This window comes from Rhinatrema bivittatum, chromosome 18 (assembly GCF_901001135.1).
Source record: "Rhinatrema bivittatum chromosome 18, aRhiBiv1.1, whole genome shotgun sequence".
Classification (NCBI taxonomy): Eukaryota; Metazoa; Chordata; class Amphibia; order Gymnophiona; family Rhinatrematidae; genus Rhinatrema; species Rhinatrema bivittatum.
Window position 1 is genome coordinate 56702899 of NC_042632.1, and position 18701 is coordinate 56721599.

The 18701-nt window shown below is 53.0% G+C and overlaps 1 protein-coding gene across 3 annotated transcripts in view; it reads left to right on the forward strand.

Annotated features, from left to right (window-relative positions):
- The first annotated feature begins 587 nt into the window (after positions 1–587).
- The window catches only part of PPARGC1B (PPARG coactivator 1 beta), a 143432-nt gene continuing 125318 nt past the window's right edge, over positions 588–18701 (forward strand). For all 3 annotated transcript variants that reach the window (XM_029583990.1, XM_029583989.1, XM_029583988.1), the window contains exon 1: positions 588–704. In XM_029583990.1, coding sequence (XP_029439850.1) covers positions 633–704 — 72 coding nt within the window. In that variant the 5' untranslated portion in view covers positions 588–632. The remainder of the gene's footprint in view (positions 705–18701) is intronic.

Here is an 18701-nt window from a genome sequence, read left to right on the forward strand (position 1 = left end):
GCACGGGGAGAGCTAATGCCAGTGACTGGTGGGAGCTCATCTGGGGCTGAGTATGGGGTGCAGCGCACAGGCCAGACCTGCACGAGGACACAGGCAGGGAAGGCAGAGACATTGAAATATCTGAGTGGGGGAGCATGAAACAGAGTCCCAGGGAGGTAACAGAAATCAGGGGATCAGGGGATGCTTGGATGCCAGGAACTGGAGGTCAAACTTGCCCTGGTCCTGAGTAGTCCTGGCCAGATGAGCTGGGTCCGTGTGACTGCCCCCCTGGAAGAGCTCGGCACTTGCAGCAGGCACTCAGTGCAGTGGTTGGGCCACCACTGGTCCGGCTGCAGAGGGCACCCACTCCCTGCTGACAAACTGACCAGCAGCCAGGGCTGCTTCAGGTCCTTTCAGCACAGCTGCCCTAGCCCCTGTGTCCGGCTCCCTCGCTTCCTGCGCTGCGCTGTGCTGTTCGTCATCCCCCGCCTGCCCCGGCGCTGCCGGAGCCCCTGCCGGCACTGCGGGCTTTGCTTGGAAGCGCACGGGGCACCTGAGCGGCGCGGCCCCGTCCCCGCTCCCTCCCTCCCCCTCTCCTCCTCCTCCTCCTCCCTCCCTCCCTCCTCTCCTCCCCTTACTCCTCTCGCTGGAAGATGGCGGACTGCAGCGCGCTGCTGGATGAAGACTTCTCCTCCTTCGTCTTTAATTATCTGACCGAGGAGCAGGTAAGGCGGCGGCCCCGGGCCCTGGCGGGCGACGAGTGCTGCTGCTGCAGCTGCGGCCGCACCCCGGGGGGGGGGGGGGGGGAGGGGGGGCTGGTGCTGGCTCCCGCACCGGAGCCCTTCAGCACCACTTGCACGTGGACTGGAGGCGCCGGCGGCTCCCCGGGACCCGGGCTGGGCAGGAAAAGTTCGCCTTCCCCGGTGGCGCACGTGGGGTGGCGAATGCATGGGGTCGCCCCCTCTCTGCCTGCGGCCACGCGGCGCCTGTCACTTGCAGCATGCGGCAGTGCTGCGGGGAGGGAGCCCTGCCCCGGGGAGAGCTCCGACTGCTGCAGGGCAGGACTCCAGGGCTGGCCCCGCCTGAGACTCTGCAGCTCGGGGCCGTGAGAGAGAGCAGAGATGAAATGCTGAGAGGGGATGTGTCACCGGGCACTCAGATGTGTGCATGTGAGTGTGAGAGAGAGCAGAGATGAAATGCTGAGAGGGGATGTGTGACCGGGCACTCAGATGTGTGCATGTGAGTGTGAGAGAGAGCAGAGATGAAATGCTGTGAGGGGATGTGTCTCCGGGCACTCAGATGTGTGCATGTGAGTGTGAGAGAGAGCAGAGATGAAATGCTGTGAGGGGATGTGTCACCGGGCACTCAGATGTGAGTGTGAGAGAGAGCAGAGATGAAATGCTGAGAGGGGATGTGTCTCCGGGCACTCAGATGTGTGCATGTGAGTGTGAGAGAGAGCAGAGATGAAATGCTGAGAGGGGATGTGTCACCGGGCACTCAGATGTGTGCATGTGAGGGTGAGAGAGAGCAGAGATGAAATGCTGAGAGGGGATGTGTCACCGGGCACTCAGATGTATGCATGTGAGTGTGAGAGAGAGCAGAGATGAAATGCTGTGAGGGGATGTGTGACCGGGCACTCAGATGTGCGCATGTGAGTGTGACAGAGAGCAGAGATGAAATGCTGAGAGGGGATGTGTCTCCGGGCACTCAGATGTGTGCATGTGAGTGTGAGAGAGAGCAGAGATGAAATGCTGAGAGGGGATGTGTCACCGGGCACTCAGATGTGAGTGTGAGAGAGAGCAGAGATGAAATGCTGAGAGGGGATGTGTCTCCGGGCACTCAGATGTGTGCATGTGAGGGTGAGAGAGAGCAGAGATGAAATGCTGAGAGAGGATGTGTCACCGGGCACTCAGATGTGTGCATGTGAGTGTGACAGAGAGCAGAGATGAAATGCTGAGAGGGGATGTGTCACCGGGCACTCAGATGTGTGCATGTGAGTGTGAGAGAGAGCAGAGATGAAATGCTGAGAGAGGATGTGTCACCGGCACTCAGATGTGTGCATGTGAGTGTGAGAGAGAGCAGAGATGAAATGCTGAGAGGGGATGTGTCACCGGGCACTCAGATGTGTGCATGTGAGAGTGAGAGAGAGCAGAGATGAAATGCTGAGAGGGGATGTGTCACCGGGCACTCAGATGTGTGCATGTGAGTGTGAGAGAGAGCAGAGATGAAATGCTGAGAGGGGATGTGTCACCGGGCACTCAGATGTGTGCATGTGAGTGTGAGAGAGAGCAGAGATGAAATGCTGTGAGGGGATGTGTCTCCGGGCACTCAGATGTGTGCATGTGAGTGTGAGAGAGAGCAGAGATGAAATGCTGAGAGGGGATGTGTCACCGGGCACTCAGATGTGTGCATGTGAGTGTGAGAGAGAGCAGAGATGAAATGCTGAGAGGGGATGTGTCACCGGGCACTCAGATGTGTGCATGTGAGGGTGAGAGAGAGCAGAGATGAAATGCTGAGAGGGGATGTGTCACCGGGCACTCAGATGTATGCATGTGAGTGTGAGAGAGAGCAGAGATGAAATGCTGTGAGGGGATGTGTGACCGGGCACTCAGATGTGCGCATGTGAGTGTGACAGAGAGCAGAGATGAAATGCTGAGAGGGGATGTGTCTCCGGGCACTCAGATGTGTGCATGTGAGTGTGAGAGAGAGCAGAGATGAAATGCTGAGAGGGGATGTGTCACCGGGCACTCAGATGTGAGTGTGAGAGAGAGCAGAGATGAAATGCTGAGAGGGGATGTGTCTCCGGGCACTCAGATGTGTGCATGTGAGGGTGAGAGAGAGCAGAGATGAAATGCTGAGAGAGGATGTGTCACCGGGCACTCAGATGTGTGCATGTGAGTGTGACAGAGAGCAGAGATGAAATGCTGAGAGGGGATGTGTCACCGGGCACTCAGATGTGTGCATGTGAGTGTGAGAGAGAGCAGAGATGAAATGCTGAGAGAGGATGTGTCACCGGCACTCAGATGTGTGCATGTGAGTGTGAGAGAGAGCAGAGATGAAATGCTGAGAGGGGATGTGTCACCGGGCACTCAGATGTGTGCATGTGAGAGTGAGAGAGAGCAGAGATGAAATGCTGAGAGGGGATGTGTCACCGGGCACTCAGATGTGTGCATGTGAGTGTGAGAGAGAGCAGAGATGAAATGCTGAGAGGGGATGTGTCACCGGGCACTCAGATGTGTGCATGTGAGTGTGAGAGAGAGCAGAGATGAAATGCTGAGAGGGGATGTGTCACCGGGCACTCAGATGTGTGCATGTGAGGGTGAGAGAGAGCAGAGATGAAATGCTGTGAGGGGATGTGTCTCCGGGCACTCAGATGTGTGCATGTGAGGGTGAGAGAGAGCAGAGATGAAATGCTGTGAGGGGATGTGTCACCGGGCACTCAGATGTGTGCATGTGAGTGTGAGAGAGAGCAGAGATGAAATGCTGAGAGGGGATGTGTCACCGGGCACTCAGATGTGTGCATGTGAGGGTGAGAGAGAGCAGAGATGAAATGCTGTGAGGGGATGTGTCACCGGGCACTCAGATGTGAGTGTGAGAGAGAGCAGAGATGAAATGCTGAGAGGGGATGTGTCACCGGGCACTCAGATGTGCGCATGTGAGTGTGACAGAGAGCAGAGATGAAATGCTGTGAGGGGATGTGTCACCGGGCACTCAGATGTGTGTGTATGTGAGTGTGAGAGAGAGCAGAGATGAAATGCTGTGAGGGGATGTGTCACCGGGCACTCAGATGTGAGTGTGAGAGAGAGCAGAGATGAAATGCTGAGAGGGGATGTGTCACCGGGCACTCAGATGTGCGCATGTGAGTGTGACAGAGAGCAGAGATGAAATGCTGTGAGGGGATGTGTCTCCGGGCACTCAGATGTGTGCATGTGAGTGTGAGAGAGAGCAGAGATGAAATGCTGTGAGGGGATGTGTGACTGGGCACTCAGATGTGCGCATGTGAGTGTGACAGAGAGCAGAGATGAAATGCTGTGAGGGGATGTGTCACCGGGCACTCAGATGTGTGCATGTGAGGGTGAGAGAGAGCAGAGATGAAATGCTGTGAGGGGATGTGTCACCGGGCACTCAGATGTGTGCATGTGAGGGTGAGAGAGAGCAGAGATGAAATGCTGAGAGGGGATGTGTCTCCGGGCACTCAGATGTGTGCATGTCAGGGTGAGAGAGAGCAGAGATGAAATGCTGAGAGGGGATGTGTCACCGGGCACTCAGATGTGTGCATGTGAGTGTGAGAGAGAGCAGAGATGAAATGCTGAGAGGGGATGTGTCACCGGGCACTCAGATGTGTGCATGTGAGTGTGAGAGAGAGCAGAGATGAAATGCTGAGAGGGGATGTGTCACCGGGCACTCAGATGTGTGCATGTGAGTGTGAGAGAGAGCAGAGATGAAATGCTGTGAGGGGATGTGTCACCGGGCACTCAGATGTGTGCATGTGAGTGTGAGAGAGAGCAGAGATGAAATGCTGAGAGAGGATGTGTCACCGGGCACTCAGATGTGTGCATGTGAGTGTGAGAGAGAGCAGAGATGAAATGCTGAGAGGGGATGTGTCACCGGGCACTCAGATGTGTGCATGTGAGTGTGAGAGAGAGCAGAGATGAAATGCTGAGAGGGGATGTGTCACCGGGCACTCAGATGTGTGCATGTGAGTGTGAGAGAGAGCAGAGATGAAATGCTGAGAGGGGATGTGTCACCGGGCACTCAGATGTGAGTGTGAGAGAGAGCAGAGATGAAATGCTGAGAGGGGATGTGTCACCGGGCACTCAGATGTGTGCATGTGAGTGTGAGAGAGAGCAGAGATGAAATGCTGAGAGGGGATGTGTCACCGGGCACTCAGATGTGTGCATGTGAGTGTGAGAGAGAGCAGAGATGAAATGCTGAGAGGGGATGTGTGACCGGGCACTCAGATGTGCGCATGTGAGTGTGACAGAGAGCAGAGATGAAATGCTGTGAGGGGATGTGTCACCGGGCACTCAGATGTGTGCATGTGAGTGTGAGAGAGAGCAGAGATGAAATGCTGTGAGGGGATGTGTCACCGGGCACTCAGATGTGCGCATGTGAGTGTGACAGAGAGCAGAGATGAAATGCTATGAGGGGATGTGTCACCGGGCACTCAGATGTGTGTATGTGAGTGTGAGAGAGAGCAGAGATGAAATGCTGTGAGGGGATGTGTGACCGGGCACTCAGATGTGCGCATGTGAGTGTGACAGAGAGCAGAGATGAAATGCTATGAGGGGATGTGTCACCGGGCACTCAGATGTGTGCATGTGAGTGTGACAGAGAGCAGAGATGAAATGCTGTGAGGGGATGTGTCTCCGGGCACTCAGAAGTGTGCATGTGAGTGTGAGAGAGAGCAGAGATGAAATGCTGTGAGGGGATGTGTCACCGGGCACTCAGATGTGTGTATGTGAGTGTGAGAGAGAGCAGAGATGAAATGCTGTGAGGGGATGTGTGACCGGGCACTCAGATGTGTGCATGTGAGTGTGACAGAGAGCAGAGATGAAATGCTGTGAGGGGATGTGTCTCCGGGCACTCAGAAGTGTGCATGTGAGTGTGAGAGAGAGCAGAGATGAAATGCTGTGAGGGGATGTGTGACCGGGCACTCAGATGTGCGCATGTGAGTGTGACAGAGAGCAGAGATGAAATGCTGTGAGGGGATGTGTGACCGGGCACTCAGATGTGCGCATGTGAGTGTGACAGAGAGCAGTGAGATGAGATTCTCTGTGAGTATGAAAGCAGTGGGATGCAGTGTGTTTGATAGAGGGTAGTAAGATGAGGTGCTCTGTGAGTGTGTGAGGGCAGTTTGACGGGTGTGTGTGTGTCTGTGACAGGGCAGTGGGATGGTGTTGTGTGTGTGTGTGTGTGTGTGACAGGGAGCAGTGAGATGAGATTCTCTGTGACAGTAGTGGGATGCAGTGTGTGTTTGATAGAGGGTAGTAAGATGAGGTGTTCTGTGTGTGTGTGTGAGTGTGAGTGTGACAGGGCAGTCATGTACTTTAGCCTCAGTCACGCGCCTCAGTGTTGTAATTTATAAATGGAAGGCAGTACCCATAACGGCTGCTGACGTCACGGTCCCAGCCCTCTGGCCCGCCCCCTCACACACTTGTGCCCGGGCTGCAGAGATCTGAATGAAACCTGTAAGCTACTTCCGCAGATCCGGAGCAAGTACCTAAAAGTGCCTTTGCTGTGTGATCAGAAGCCGTGTGCTGCTCTGCCTGCGCCCTTTGCAATAGTTTTGAAGTGAGAATTCTGTTTTCTGGTCCAGGATCCGTTCAACTCATTAATAACATTAATAATTCCAAGCCTCATGAGGATCAGGAGCTGTGCTGAAAGTTTTGCACGTCTGGGTGCACATTAAAGCCAGGGGCTTGCAAACCTGTTTTTCTGCCCATCTTCAGAGCAGTGCATAGCAGGAGAGCTGCAGTAGGCAGGAACGATATGCAGGCCGCATATAGATACGAATGGGTTTTTCTCATTTTGCGTCTGTGCGAGAAATGCTTAGCACCAGGCATTGTGTCCCTGGTGAGATTATGAGAGCAGTGGCCCGCTCGCCTCCTGTAGCCGGGAGTCACAGAGACCCCCCTCAGGGTCGCAGACACTGCTGGTTTGCAGTAAATGTAACTGATGCCAGGTGCTGGTTCCAGTCCTCTGCTTCTCGCCCAGGCTTCCTCCCAGTGTAATAAGCTGTGCTAGGCTGTGTGGACAACTTTGCTCCTGATGTAATAAGGAGTTTGGCACACAAAAATGTGCGTATATGTTAGTGCGCCTCCATGCAAATCCCATGTTGGCTATTACCCGCCAGGGCATGGAAGTGCATTTAAGCCCTGAAGGCTTAATGGATGTTTTTTACTGCTGGAAATGGAACTCCTGGTCAGAGGTGGAGTAAAGTTAGCTCACATATCTAGCTCGTGTTGGTTTATGGTGCTGTGCCCCAGCGTGATCCTGGTGTGGGGGTGCTGGACGGGTCTCCCAGAGCCAGGATGGGCCCCCACGCAGGCACAGCACTTCCGGTTGGGGGAGTAGTCGTATTTTCTGCCCATTTTTCGCACTGCATGCTTGTTTAAAGCTTCTGCATACAGTTAGTGTCCTGCATAGGGAGTGACTTGTGTTGTAGAGGATGCGTAAAGCTGCCGCGTGCTGAAATTCAGCCCATATTGTTTACTCACATCTTATTTCCATTGGGCCTAATTGGCGCAGCGCTTGTCTTGGGCAGCTCTTTTCATGCTTGACAGATGGTTTTATACTTTCACATAAACAGGAAGCAACATTTAAAAGAAATCCTGGTGACAGTGCTCCATGCAGCTCATGTGATCCTACGGGCATAAGTCAATGTATATTTCTCTCTGTGGCTTACTAGTGAGGCTTATAATTAGAAATGATGGCCGCTGAGGGATGGAATAGCAACCAGCGAAGAACTGTATTTACTTAGAATTATATTACCTGAAGTGAAAGTCTGCTCGCAGAATTGGCCCTAAGAGAGAGAGATTATATTTCTGCTATAAACATTAAAGTGTCAGTGTATGCTTGCTTTATGAATTCACCAAGAAAAATCAGGGGTTTTTTTCCTGTTCATCCCAGGAAAAGCTACATAATGTGCAGCACCATGAGGATTTTACGTTGGATAATTACTAAATGCCCAGGACTTAAAGTGCCTTTGCTTGTCTGTGCTGTGTTCATGGGATATTCTGGAAGATCTTTGCTAGCCTAGCTCAGTCAGTGCTAACCGGTTTCTTCCGACCTGGGTTAATAATCACAATTGTCCAGTAGTAGTAAATGTGACAGGCACGCCCCCTGTTCCTTATCCATTCCTAGTGTAAGAAGCGGCAATAAAAGCCAGCACTTCCCTGTCCTTCATTCAGCTAACACAATTGGACTTCTCTTAACTCAGATGATGCCAGTCTGGGGGAAACGCTGGGTTTAGATTACTTTTTTGGGGGAGCTTCTTAATTTTATACTTAAAGCATGGAATAATGTGTGTTCTGAGCCTTTTCTGGCATTGTTCACAGAGACTCCTGGTCGATTTGTTTGTTTGCAGTGCTTTCTGTTCAGAGACACCACGGCCTGTCTTCCATCTGTGTGCACTGCTGACCAGACAGGCAGTGACTCCCTTTGCTAGTTGAATGCTTTACTGCTGAGGCTTTATTTTGGAATTTCTTCAATTTCTCCTTTCAGTTCCATGGAAGTCCTGGGAGTGGCCTTGCTTGACACAGTGTCCCAGTTATTTATTCTTTTCAATATTTTACTTACTGAATCACCAAAACCTTTCTCAAGCAAGGAACAATGCAGTAAACCAACATCACAAACAATGTACAAATTGAGCTACAAAATATAAAACAAAATATCAAACAGTAAACAGTATTATCTACTGAAAATATAAAGCAATCTTAACTAAAAAGGTTACAATCCCCCTAATATTACATGATCTCATCCCATTGGTTGCGAATGCTGCTCATTGGCCATACAGAGTACCTGAATAGTAATCCAGAAAGCCAGGATCTTACAGCTTGGGGTCTGCTTGTTTCAGGAAGTGTGTGAGATGCCATTTATTTATTTAATTCCATGTATTACTCACCAAACAAATGAATGCTCATGGCACCTTACAGCAACAACTCAAATACATGCAGAAACATAAATAAAAAATAAAATGCAATACAAACTAGCAAATCTGAAAGCTGAAACTAATACAAAAGCACAGTTACTCCAAAGCCTTGTGAAGTAAACCAGAGCGTGCTGACAGGACATATTTTCCTTCATATGGTGCAATTCAGCAGGCAGATTTCCACAGCATTGGGGCTACTCCAGAAAAGGCCATGAATCCTGATCTGAGAGTCCTTACAGGAGGCCCAACAAGCAGAGCACTCTGTGAAGAGCACAGAGTCCATGCCTCTGTAAACCATTCCAGCATCCAAGCCCTTTAAATGCTGAAGCAAATTCTAAACTCGCCTGGCAGCCAGTGGGGATCAGCAAGAGCAGGAGTCATTCTCGCCCCGAGTCTGAACTCTGCCCCATTTTGCACTGAAGAAATGTTTCTTTGGTAGCCCAGTGATCCGATCTGCTGGGAGTGAGTGCATGCACCACCTATACCGGCTTTTGCCTCTCTAATCTACCACAGATGTTAAAACCGGGCTCTGGCTAAGGAAGCATAGCCCAGCCTCTGTCAATCTGTACCCTAAATTCCATCCCTGAATTTTTACAGAAACGGTGGCTGAACCGCACGCTATTCAATGGCTTAGCAACGTGTACAATTTCCATCTTAGTGGAGCTCATTCTCAACCAGGTTCTGCTCATCTATTGGGTCACAGCTTGCATACCCCGAGCTAATTTCTCTAATGACTCAACACTTTCCTAAAGGAAGATAAGATTGGATGCTATCTGCATAGCAAAGATCTCTAATGCCAAACTGTTGTAGGACTTTCCTTAATGGTCATAAGAACAGATTGAACAGTTAAGGCGCTATAATGCACCTCTGAGCCATTCCGCTCTCACCCTTCCCCGACACTGGTTTAGGTTGCAAATTATCAATCACAACTATTTAGGATCTCTTATGCAAAAGTGATGTAAACCTAATGCCCCTGAGGCGGGAGAGCAATATGTCATGATTTAGCAAGTCAAACACAGCTCTCAGACCTATTAACACCTTTACCAAAAACAATTAAAACATCATCAGACAATGATGTTAATATGGGCTCAGCTCTGCCACCAGCATCCATATGGGTCCTGACACTGCCTTTTCTGCCAGCTTCCTTAGATACAGAACATTAGCCACTGGTCTAACCTTGCCAAGGATCGGAGCACCTAAAGCGAGGTCTCAGAGAAACTGGCATCAGTCCTTGATACAGGGCAGCATCATCATGCGGGCCAACTTTCAACAGGTCATCTCCAACTTCGGCAGCCTTCCCGGACAGGCATGAACAGGGCCTCTGTCTCCCTCACGTCATGAAATGAGTCAGACTGAACCTCCTCCATCCCAAAACAAGCCCCGCATGGCTCTGGAAAGATAGCATCAGCGTTCTCTGTACTGTAAATCTCTCACAAGTATAGCCTCAGTTATTTCCTGCTTTTCCCATGCTCTCTATAAAATAACTTCTCTTTACAGACAAACTCAGTTCCCTATATTTGCACCATTCTAACCTCCAAAATCATTCATTTGATTTTTTCACCAACATCTCTTTGCCTGCCTTTCACTTTGTGTAAGATCTGCAGCGGATGAGTGAACCAGGGAGCTTTTTGCGTTTTTCTGTGTCCCCCCCAGGGATATAAGGGAATCATTCTGGAGTCATTTAAAGAATTTCAAAACTAGTGGCATTTGCTGTGTGCACTCTTGCTATTCTGTGCCCATTTTCCTATTGACGCGCGTGTGAGTGTGTGTGCGTCTGTGTGGAAGCATGTGTGTGCGCGCACGAGTGTGTGCGTGTGTATGAGTGTGTGTGTGTGTCTCTGCGTGTGTGCGTGTGTCTGTGTGTGTCTGTGTGTGTGCATGCATGTGTGTCTCTGCGCGTGTGCCTATGTGTGTGGGTGTCTCTGCTTGTGTGTGTCTCTGCGCGTGTGCCTATGTGTGTGGGTGTCTCTGCTTGTGTGTGTCTCTGCGTGTGTGCGTGCGCGCACACCTATCTATAGATGCTGCTACAGCTTGTGTCCTCATCTCCTCCCTTCCTCAGACTTTCTTTCTTTCTTCCATCACTCCACGCCTGCCACTCTTCACCCACACCTGTTGATTGTAGTCTGCAGTTCTTAGTCACATATGTAACGTGCTAATTGTATGCAGAAAGAGGATAAAATGTAAGTGCTGCAGAGATGTGTGCAGAGGAGATGTATGGGGCCTCTGAACGCTGATCTAGAGTCACTTCCCTTGCCAGTTTCTCCTTGTGCGCCCAGTACAATATATCACAACCTGCAAAGATCTTGCACGGTGCAGGAAAGGGACATTTTTCTTGTATTTTCCATGTGCAGGCAGAATGAGATGGAGCATCTTGCTGGCCCTGTTTCTTCATCTTCTGCCACAGCGGTGGTATACACTCGGCCTCTCTACTTCATGCCACGCAGAACGTGTGCATTGTGGGGTGTTTTCTTGTGATTGTGGACGTCTGTGGCTGCGCAGCTCACCTTCTGTACTGGTGATGTCCCTAGGGCTATGGGGCTACAAGTGAACATACAGCCAAACTTGGGAAAATAAGAGCAGTGTGCATTAGATTCCCTTAAAGGAAGGAGACACAACTGGATTAGCACGAGTGGAGCAGAGGGAAAACGTTTCCTAAACTTCAGACTCTTGGTAGTTGGAGGGCTGCAGCTGTGCTTGCAGTACTTATCACATATAGCATAGCTTTGATCAGTAAAGCCCCCAAGAAAGAGGCATTTTCAGGGGACACGGCTTACGATCATGGAGTGGCGGGGAGGTGAAACTTTCTATAAAGCAGCTTCTTGTCGTTTGAATCCAGGCCTCTGAGGCGGAAACCTGTTCCATGGCAACAGTTTGCAGGCTTTGTTTAATGTGGACATTCCAAGGCAGGACACGATTTAGCAGAGTTGGACTTTATAAACAGCCGAGCATGGAGAGTGCTGGGCAGTGGGCTCCGTGCTGGCTCTGTTACCATAGTGAGCAGCTCTGGAGCCAAACAACCCTCCCCAGGCCTGCCCCTCACCTGGAGCTCCTCCATGCCCACATATGCTGCTAAGTAACTGAACCTGCAGACAGCACACGTCAGACAAGTGAAGAAATGTACACTGCACCGATAACACTGAGACGGCACCGATTCACCAAAGGAGTGCATTCTGCAGTGATAACACTGGAGATATGCTGATTTGCCAAAGGAGCACAAACTGCATCGATAACAGGTTATCTTTAAAGGGTCTGTAGGGGCTTTGTGATGCATTGTGATGCAGTATATCTATTTTTGATCACGCTGTGCATGTACCCTCCCTCTTCCCTCAGGCGGGTAATAAACTCCTGTAGTCTGGCACGGGCAGGTCTGTATGCCCCTGCCACACTAACACGGGTTTCACAAGGGGGAAAGCTCATTGATTTCCCCCTGGCATGAGCTGAGCATGTGTGTGTGTAACTCGTTACCTCTCACAGTGCTCTGAAAACATTGCACCACAATAGTGAACTCTTAGGGTTAAGGAGAACTGCAGACGTGAGCTTGGCACAGGGGCCAGCTTGCACGCTTCCTTGTCTGATGAGCTGGGCACAATCCTCCGTCCCAGGAGGGCTAGTAAAGCAGGAGCTAGCTTGCCAGGGCCGTGCTGGGGCGGGACATCTTTGCAGCCACAGTGGCTGATCACACACTTTCCCTCAGCTCTCAGAGCAAGCTTTTGCCATTTAGGGCTCTTGGTTAACTTTCGGCCCTGGGCAATTTCCTAGAATTTATTTTATCTTTCCTGTGGAAGATTCTGAGTGGAGGGGACGGCTCTTGGTCTTCCCAGTCCCTCCCCCCAGCTAAAGGTTACAGGAGCCAGAGACAAAAAGTGCTGGGAGCCGATTAGCCTGGGAATATGTGGCCCGGGGTGGGGATGACTGGCAGCCCCCGGGGTGGGGATCAGGAGTGCCAAAGACAAGTCAGGATGTGGCAGTGATTGCATGCAGTGGAGGCAGTGCGTGCTCACTGCGGACACCCTGAGCGTGGACCTGTCTGTGGGGACGTGAGACAGGGTGGGGGTGAGGGAGCACTCACGCTCCCTTCCTCTTTCCTTTCCCAGCAGCCGGCGGTGACTTTCACAAGTGGAACAAGCAGTGCCAGAGAGGGGGCTGCGGGACGGGCACCAGCCTGAGAGGTACAAGGCCCTGGCTCAGCTGCACGCTGGGTGCACAAGAGCCACACCTGGCGCTGGGATCGAAGGCAGCAGCAACTCCTTTTATTTTGCACATTTCTTCCCTTTGGCAGCACACGCACAATTGTCAAGCCAATAAAGTTATCTGAATCCCAATCCTTGTGCACCTAATGTGCTTTCTGTAGGCATAAAAGGAAAGGAAAAGCTTAGTGGCTGAGGCCCTGTGCGCCCGCCCCTTGCTGAGCTCTCTGGGGTGGGGTCACGGAAGCTCCTCCACAGTCTGTGCTGAGGCCTTGTGCGCCCGCCCCTTGCTGAGCTCTCTGTGGTGGGGTCACGGAAGCTCCTCCACAGTTTGTGCTGAGCCCTTGTGCGCCCGCCCCTTGCTGAGCTCTCTGTGGTGGGGTCACGGAAGCTCCTCCGCTGTCTGTGCTGAGGCCTTGTGCCACGCCCCTTGCTCAGCTCTCTGTGGTGGGGTCACGGAAGCTCCTCCACAGTCTGTGCTGAGCCCTTGTGCGCCCGCCCCTTGCTCAGCTCTCTGTGGTGGGGTCACGGAAGCTCCTCCACAGTCTGTGCTGAGGCCCTGTGCGCCCGCCCCTTGCTCAGCTCTCTGTGGTGGGGTCACGGAAGCTCCTCCACAGTCTGTGCTGAGGCCTTGTGCGCCCGCCCCTTGCTGAGCTCTCTGTGGTGGGGTCACGGAAGCTCCTCCACACTGTGCTGAGGCCATGTGCCACGCCCCTTGCTCAGCTCTCTGTGGTGGGGTCACGGAAGCTCCTCCGCTGTCTGTGCTGAGGCCATGTGCCACGCCCCTTGCTCAGCTCTCTGTGGTGGGGTCACGGAAGCTCCTCCACAGTCTGTGCTGAGGCCCTGTGCGCACGCCCCTTGCTCAGCTCTCTGGGGTGGGGTCACGGAAGCTCCTCCACACTGTGCTGAGGCCATGTGCCACGCCCCTTGCTCAGCTCTCTGGGGTGGGGTCACGGAAGCTCCTCCACACTGTGCTGAGGCCATGTGCCACGCCCCTTGCTCAGCTCTCTGTGGTGGGGTCACGGAAGCTCCTCCGCTGTCTGTGCTGAGGCCATGTGCCACGCCCCTTGCTCAGCTCTCTGTGGTGGGGTCACGGAAGCTCCTCCACAGTCTGTGCTGAGGCCCTGTGCGCACGCCCCTTGCTCAGCTCTCTGGGGTGGGGTCACGGAAGCTCCTCCACACTGTGCTGAGGCCATGTGCCACGCCCCTTGCTCAGCTCTCTGTGGTGGGGGTCACGGAAGCTCCTCCACAGTCTGTGCTGAGGCCCTGTGCGCACGCCCCTTGCTCAGCTCTCTGGGGTGGGGTCACGGAAGCTCCTCCACACTGTGCTGAGGCCATGTGCCACGCCCCTTGCTCAGCTCTCTGTGGTGGGGTCACGGAAGCTCCTCCACAGTCTGTGCTGAGGCCTTGTGCGCCCGCCCCTTGCTGAGCTCTCTGTGGTGGGGTCACGGAAGCTCCTCCACACTGTGCTGAGGCCATGTGCCACGCCCCTTGCTCAGCTCTCTGTGGTGGGGTCACGGAAGCTCCTCCACAGTCTGTGCTGAGGCCCTGTGCGCACGCCCCTTGCTCAGCTCTCTGGGGTGGGGTCACGGAAGCTCCTCCACAGTCTGTGCTGAGGCCCTGTGCGCACGCCCCTTGCTCAGCTCTCTGTGGTGGGGTCACGGAAGCTCCTCCACAGTCTGTGCTGAGGCCCTGTGCGCCCGCCCCTTGCTCAGCTCTCTGTGGTGGGGTCACGGAAGCTCCTCCACTGTCTGTGCTGAGGCCCTGTGCGCACGCCCCTTGCTCAGCTCTCTGTGGTGGGGTCATGGAAGCTCCTCCACAGTCTGTGCTGAGGCCATGTGCCACGCCCCTTGCTCAGCTCTCTGGGGTGGGTCACGGAAGCTCCTCCACTGTCTGTGCTGAGGCCTTGTGCGCCCGCCCCTTGCTCAGCTCTCTGTGGTGGGGTCACGGAAGCTCCTCCACTGTCTGTGCTGAGGCCTTGTGCCACGCCCCTTGCTGAGCTCTCTGTGGTGGGGTCACGGAAGCTCCTCCACACTGTGCTGAGGCCATGTGCCACGCCCCTTGCTCAGCTCTCTGTGGTGGGGTCACGGAAGCTCCTCCGCTGTCTGTGCTGAGGCCTTGTGCGCCCGCCCCTTGCTCAGCTCTCTGTGGTGGGGTCACGGAAGCTCCTCCACAGTCTGTGCTGAGCCCTTGTGCGCACGCCCCTTGCTCAGCTCTCTGTGGTGGGGTCACGGAAGCTCCTCCACAGTCTGTGCTGAGGCCTTGTGCGCACGCCCCTTGCTCAGCTCTCTGTGGTGGGGTCACGGAAGCTCCTCCACAGTCTGTGCTGAGGCCCTGTGCGCCCGCCCCTTGCTCAGCTCTCTGTGGTGGGGTCACGGAAGCTCCTCCACAGTCTGTGCTGAGGCCTTGTGCGCCCGCCCCTTGCTCAGCTCTCTGTGGTGGGGTCACGGAAGCTCCTCCACAGTCTGTGCTGAGGCCCTGTGCGCACACCCCTTGCTCAGCTCTCTGTGGTGGGGTCACGGAAGCTCCTCCACTGTCTGTGCTGAGGCCCTGTGCGCACACCCCTTGCTCAGCTCTCTGTGGTGGGGTCACGGAAGCTCCTCCACTGTCTGTGCTGAGGCCATGTGCCACGCCCCTTGCTCAGCTCTCTGTGGTGGGGTCACGGAAGCTCCTCCACTGTCTGTGCTGAGACCTTGTCATTTTTCTTTTCTGGTTGAATAGCAGGAAGTGTTCCTGCACGTATCTCTCTCTGTTCTTAGTTTCGGTTTAGGTCATGAGTTGGAAGACCATTTGAGCCCTTTCTGTGTGCAGTGGCAGGAACAGCACTGCCAAGAGTAGACCTGGGCTCCCCTATAGAGCGGATGAACAGCTTTTGGCCTTCTGTTTTCTGATGGCTAGTGACCTCTGAGCCGGGGACTACAAATCCTTGTTAAACCTTTACAGCAATCCCCACCAGCACCACACACATGCACACACAAATAAATAAATAAGCCGCAAATCACATGAACTGAAGTGGTGGGATTTCAAACAGTATATTCATTCACTGTGTCTGTCTGTCTGTCTGTCTGTAAGCACGTGGAACTGCTGTCTGGGTAGCAAGTCCCCCTTCTGCAGAGTGCATTCCTTACAGGAGCTGGGCCTTCCTGATATAGCCTGCGGCGTGCAGTGGGGCGGCTGGTGCAAGCTGTCAGTGACACAGTCTTGTGACTCGGTATCAGGCTGGAATGCAGGAGAACTTAGGCAGCTCAAAGCGGCACTGGAAACACCGCATCTCTCCAGCTCAGCCATTCCTTTCTAAGGCACGACTCAGAAACAGCTCCCTCCCACGTGCCCTGGAGCCTCCCGCTGTGAATTAGTGCTGGTCGTGTGCCTGTGCACCATTACTAATGCAGTGACAAGTCCCGTACCAGGGTAGGGTGGAGAGGAGGATCAGGAGATCCGCTGGAGAAATACTTGTGCGGGATGGACAGCAGCGTCCTGTCCCCTAACCACGGGGCAAGCTGCAGTCAGTGTGCACGGGATTCCCCAGGATCCGGAGGGCTGCAGCAGGCCCTGCGCACTCCTGCTCAGTGGACTGGCCGCAGCGCTAGGGCACCTCATGGAGTCCATCCCAGAATACCGGAGGCACAACTGGAAGCAGGACTGGGGAAGAGCCGGTGCAGAGCAAGCTGCGGCCTTGTTACTTTAACATCGGTGGTGGACAAGGTGATGCAATTCTGCAGCAGCTTGAGGTCTGTGGGTTACAGGCTTCACGGAGGGGAAAGCCAATGATTTCTTTGATGCTTGGGGGGTGCAGTAGATGTGGCCTCTCTGGACTTCAGAAAAAGCATTTTACCCTCTTCCATGCGAGCTATAGCCAGGCCGGGAGCTGGCAGAAGAGTGGCGGTCAGTGGGGTCGGCTGTGGTGAAGAAGAAGTGACCAGCGGGTGCCACTGAGATCAGTGCCAGGTCCAGTCATACTTGATGGCTTTATAAGGGAAGGATTAGAAGGAAATGTGATCCTGTCTGCAAATGATAAGAAAATCTGCAAGAGACAGTAGAGATGCCAGAGGGGTCAGTTAAGATGAAAGATGATTTAAGACCCGTCTGGGTAGTACACAGGGAAGCCTTGGTCCATCGGGCAGACAGCCTAGCGAAGCAGCGGTGCACTACAGCTGGTATAGCAGCAGGTCTGCATTGGCAGCACAGATAGTGCACATGAGGTCACAGACGGATGGACAGACAAGGCTTGCACGCAGGGCACTCTGTTTTTTTCTACTTCACGACAAATGGTCAGAGGTTCAGCAACTACCCTTCCTTTTATGAAAGCAAAATCATGCATTTGGGATGCAGAAATCCAAGGATGTGAATAAATATCAATCAACATTCAGGGAAAAAACCACCCGCATGCAGAGGTGCATGCTAAAAGCCCACATGCAGAGGTGCTTGCTAAAATCCCACATGCAGAGGTGCTTGCTAAAATCCCACATGCAGAGGTGCATGCTAAAAGCACACATGCAGAGGTGCATGCTAAAAATCCCACATGCAGAGGTGCATGCTAAGAGCACACATGCAGAGGTGCTTGCTAAAAGCACACATGCAGAGGTGCATGCTAAAATCCCACATGCAGAGGTGCATGCTAAAAGCACACATGCAGAGATGCCCCACTAAAGCACGAATGCACTTTGCACCTACTGTTTGTGTGAGTGCCAGGGGGCTTTCAAATAGCAGGCGTATTTTTGGCAAACACAAAACATACATGCGCTGTTGTATACTTCCCCTATCTAAATGCCCAAAGGATCGCTCCTTTTGAGTGCTGCTAAAAGTCCCCATGGGCAAATGACTTCTGAATATTGTCTTTCCCATGGCTGTGTCCTCAGGGGCTGGGGAGCTGCAGAATGAGGTCTCATCCTGCAGGAATTGGAGCTGTCTAACCAGAGACAGAAAGCAGGGAATGAGAGTGCCAGAATCACCAGGAAATGACATCACATGGAGAAGGTCTGCATGTCCTGAGTTGCACCCAGCGACTCTAATCAGCAAAGGCAGTTGGGAGATCCTCTCTGAGACTCGGACCCATCGTTATAGTAGGAAGGGGTTATAGTTTTTCTTCTGTTTTAGGGAATTTTTTATGCATTTAATTTTGCATCTGCTTGCTGCTGTTTCCAGGACCGCTGTTACTTGCTGTTAACTAGAACGTGTGAACTCTTGGGTTAGAAAGGAGATGTGCACTGTTTATTCTGCACGGGCTCCTGCTTACACTTCCAGCAGCTGGATTCATGTTTGTGCGAATAATGATACAAGGTCAGCGAAGACTGACCAAGGATGACCAGGAGTAAGGAGAGGATGACCTCACCTGACCTTTCCGAGGACTTTCTAGTCCACTGAGTGACCAGACGTGCTCCTTCTACTGAGTGTCTGTGAACAAAGGCAGAGTCGCATATTGCCACTTTCTCATCACATGAGAGAGATGGAAAGGCCGTGAGAGAGCGAGAGTGTAGGTGAGAGAGGAGGAGGAGGTGGGCTCAGAGGTGAATTAACCAGGATGTTGTACTGGAGGGTCAGAGCCATGTGTCACCAAGGACCTCACTGTGCAGCGTCCAATACCCCCCTCTCCCCACACATGCACCAGTATGAAGAAGGCAGCAGCACAGCAGGGTTCGTGCAGTAAGATGGGCGGTCCTGGTGGCTGGGATTGGATGAGTTTCTGGACAAAGACCATGCTGAGCATATCTTCTGTATTACTCAGCCCCTACCTGCAGCTCCAGTGCTTGCTTACTACCATTACTAAACATTTATATAGTGCTACAAGGTGTACGCAGCTCTGTACAGACGCATAGAAGAGATGTCTCTGCTCCATGGAGCTTGCAAGCGAGTCGATGTGGCCATGTGAGGGTAGGGCCACG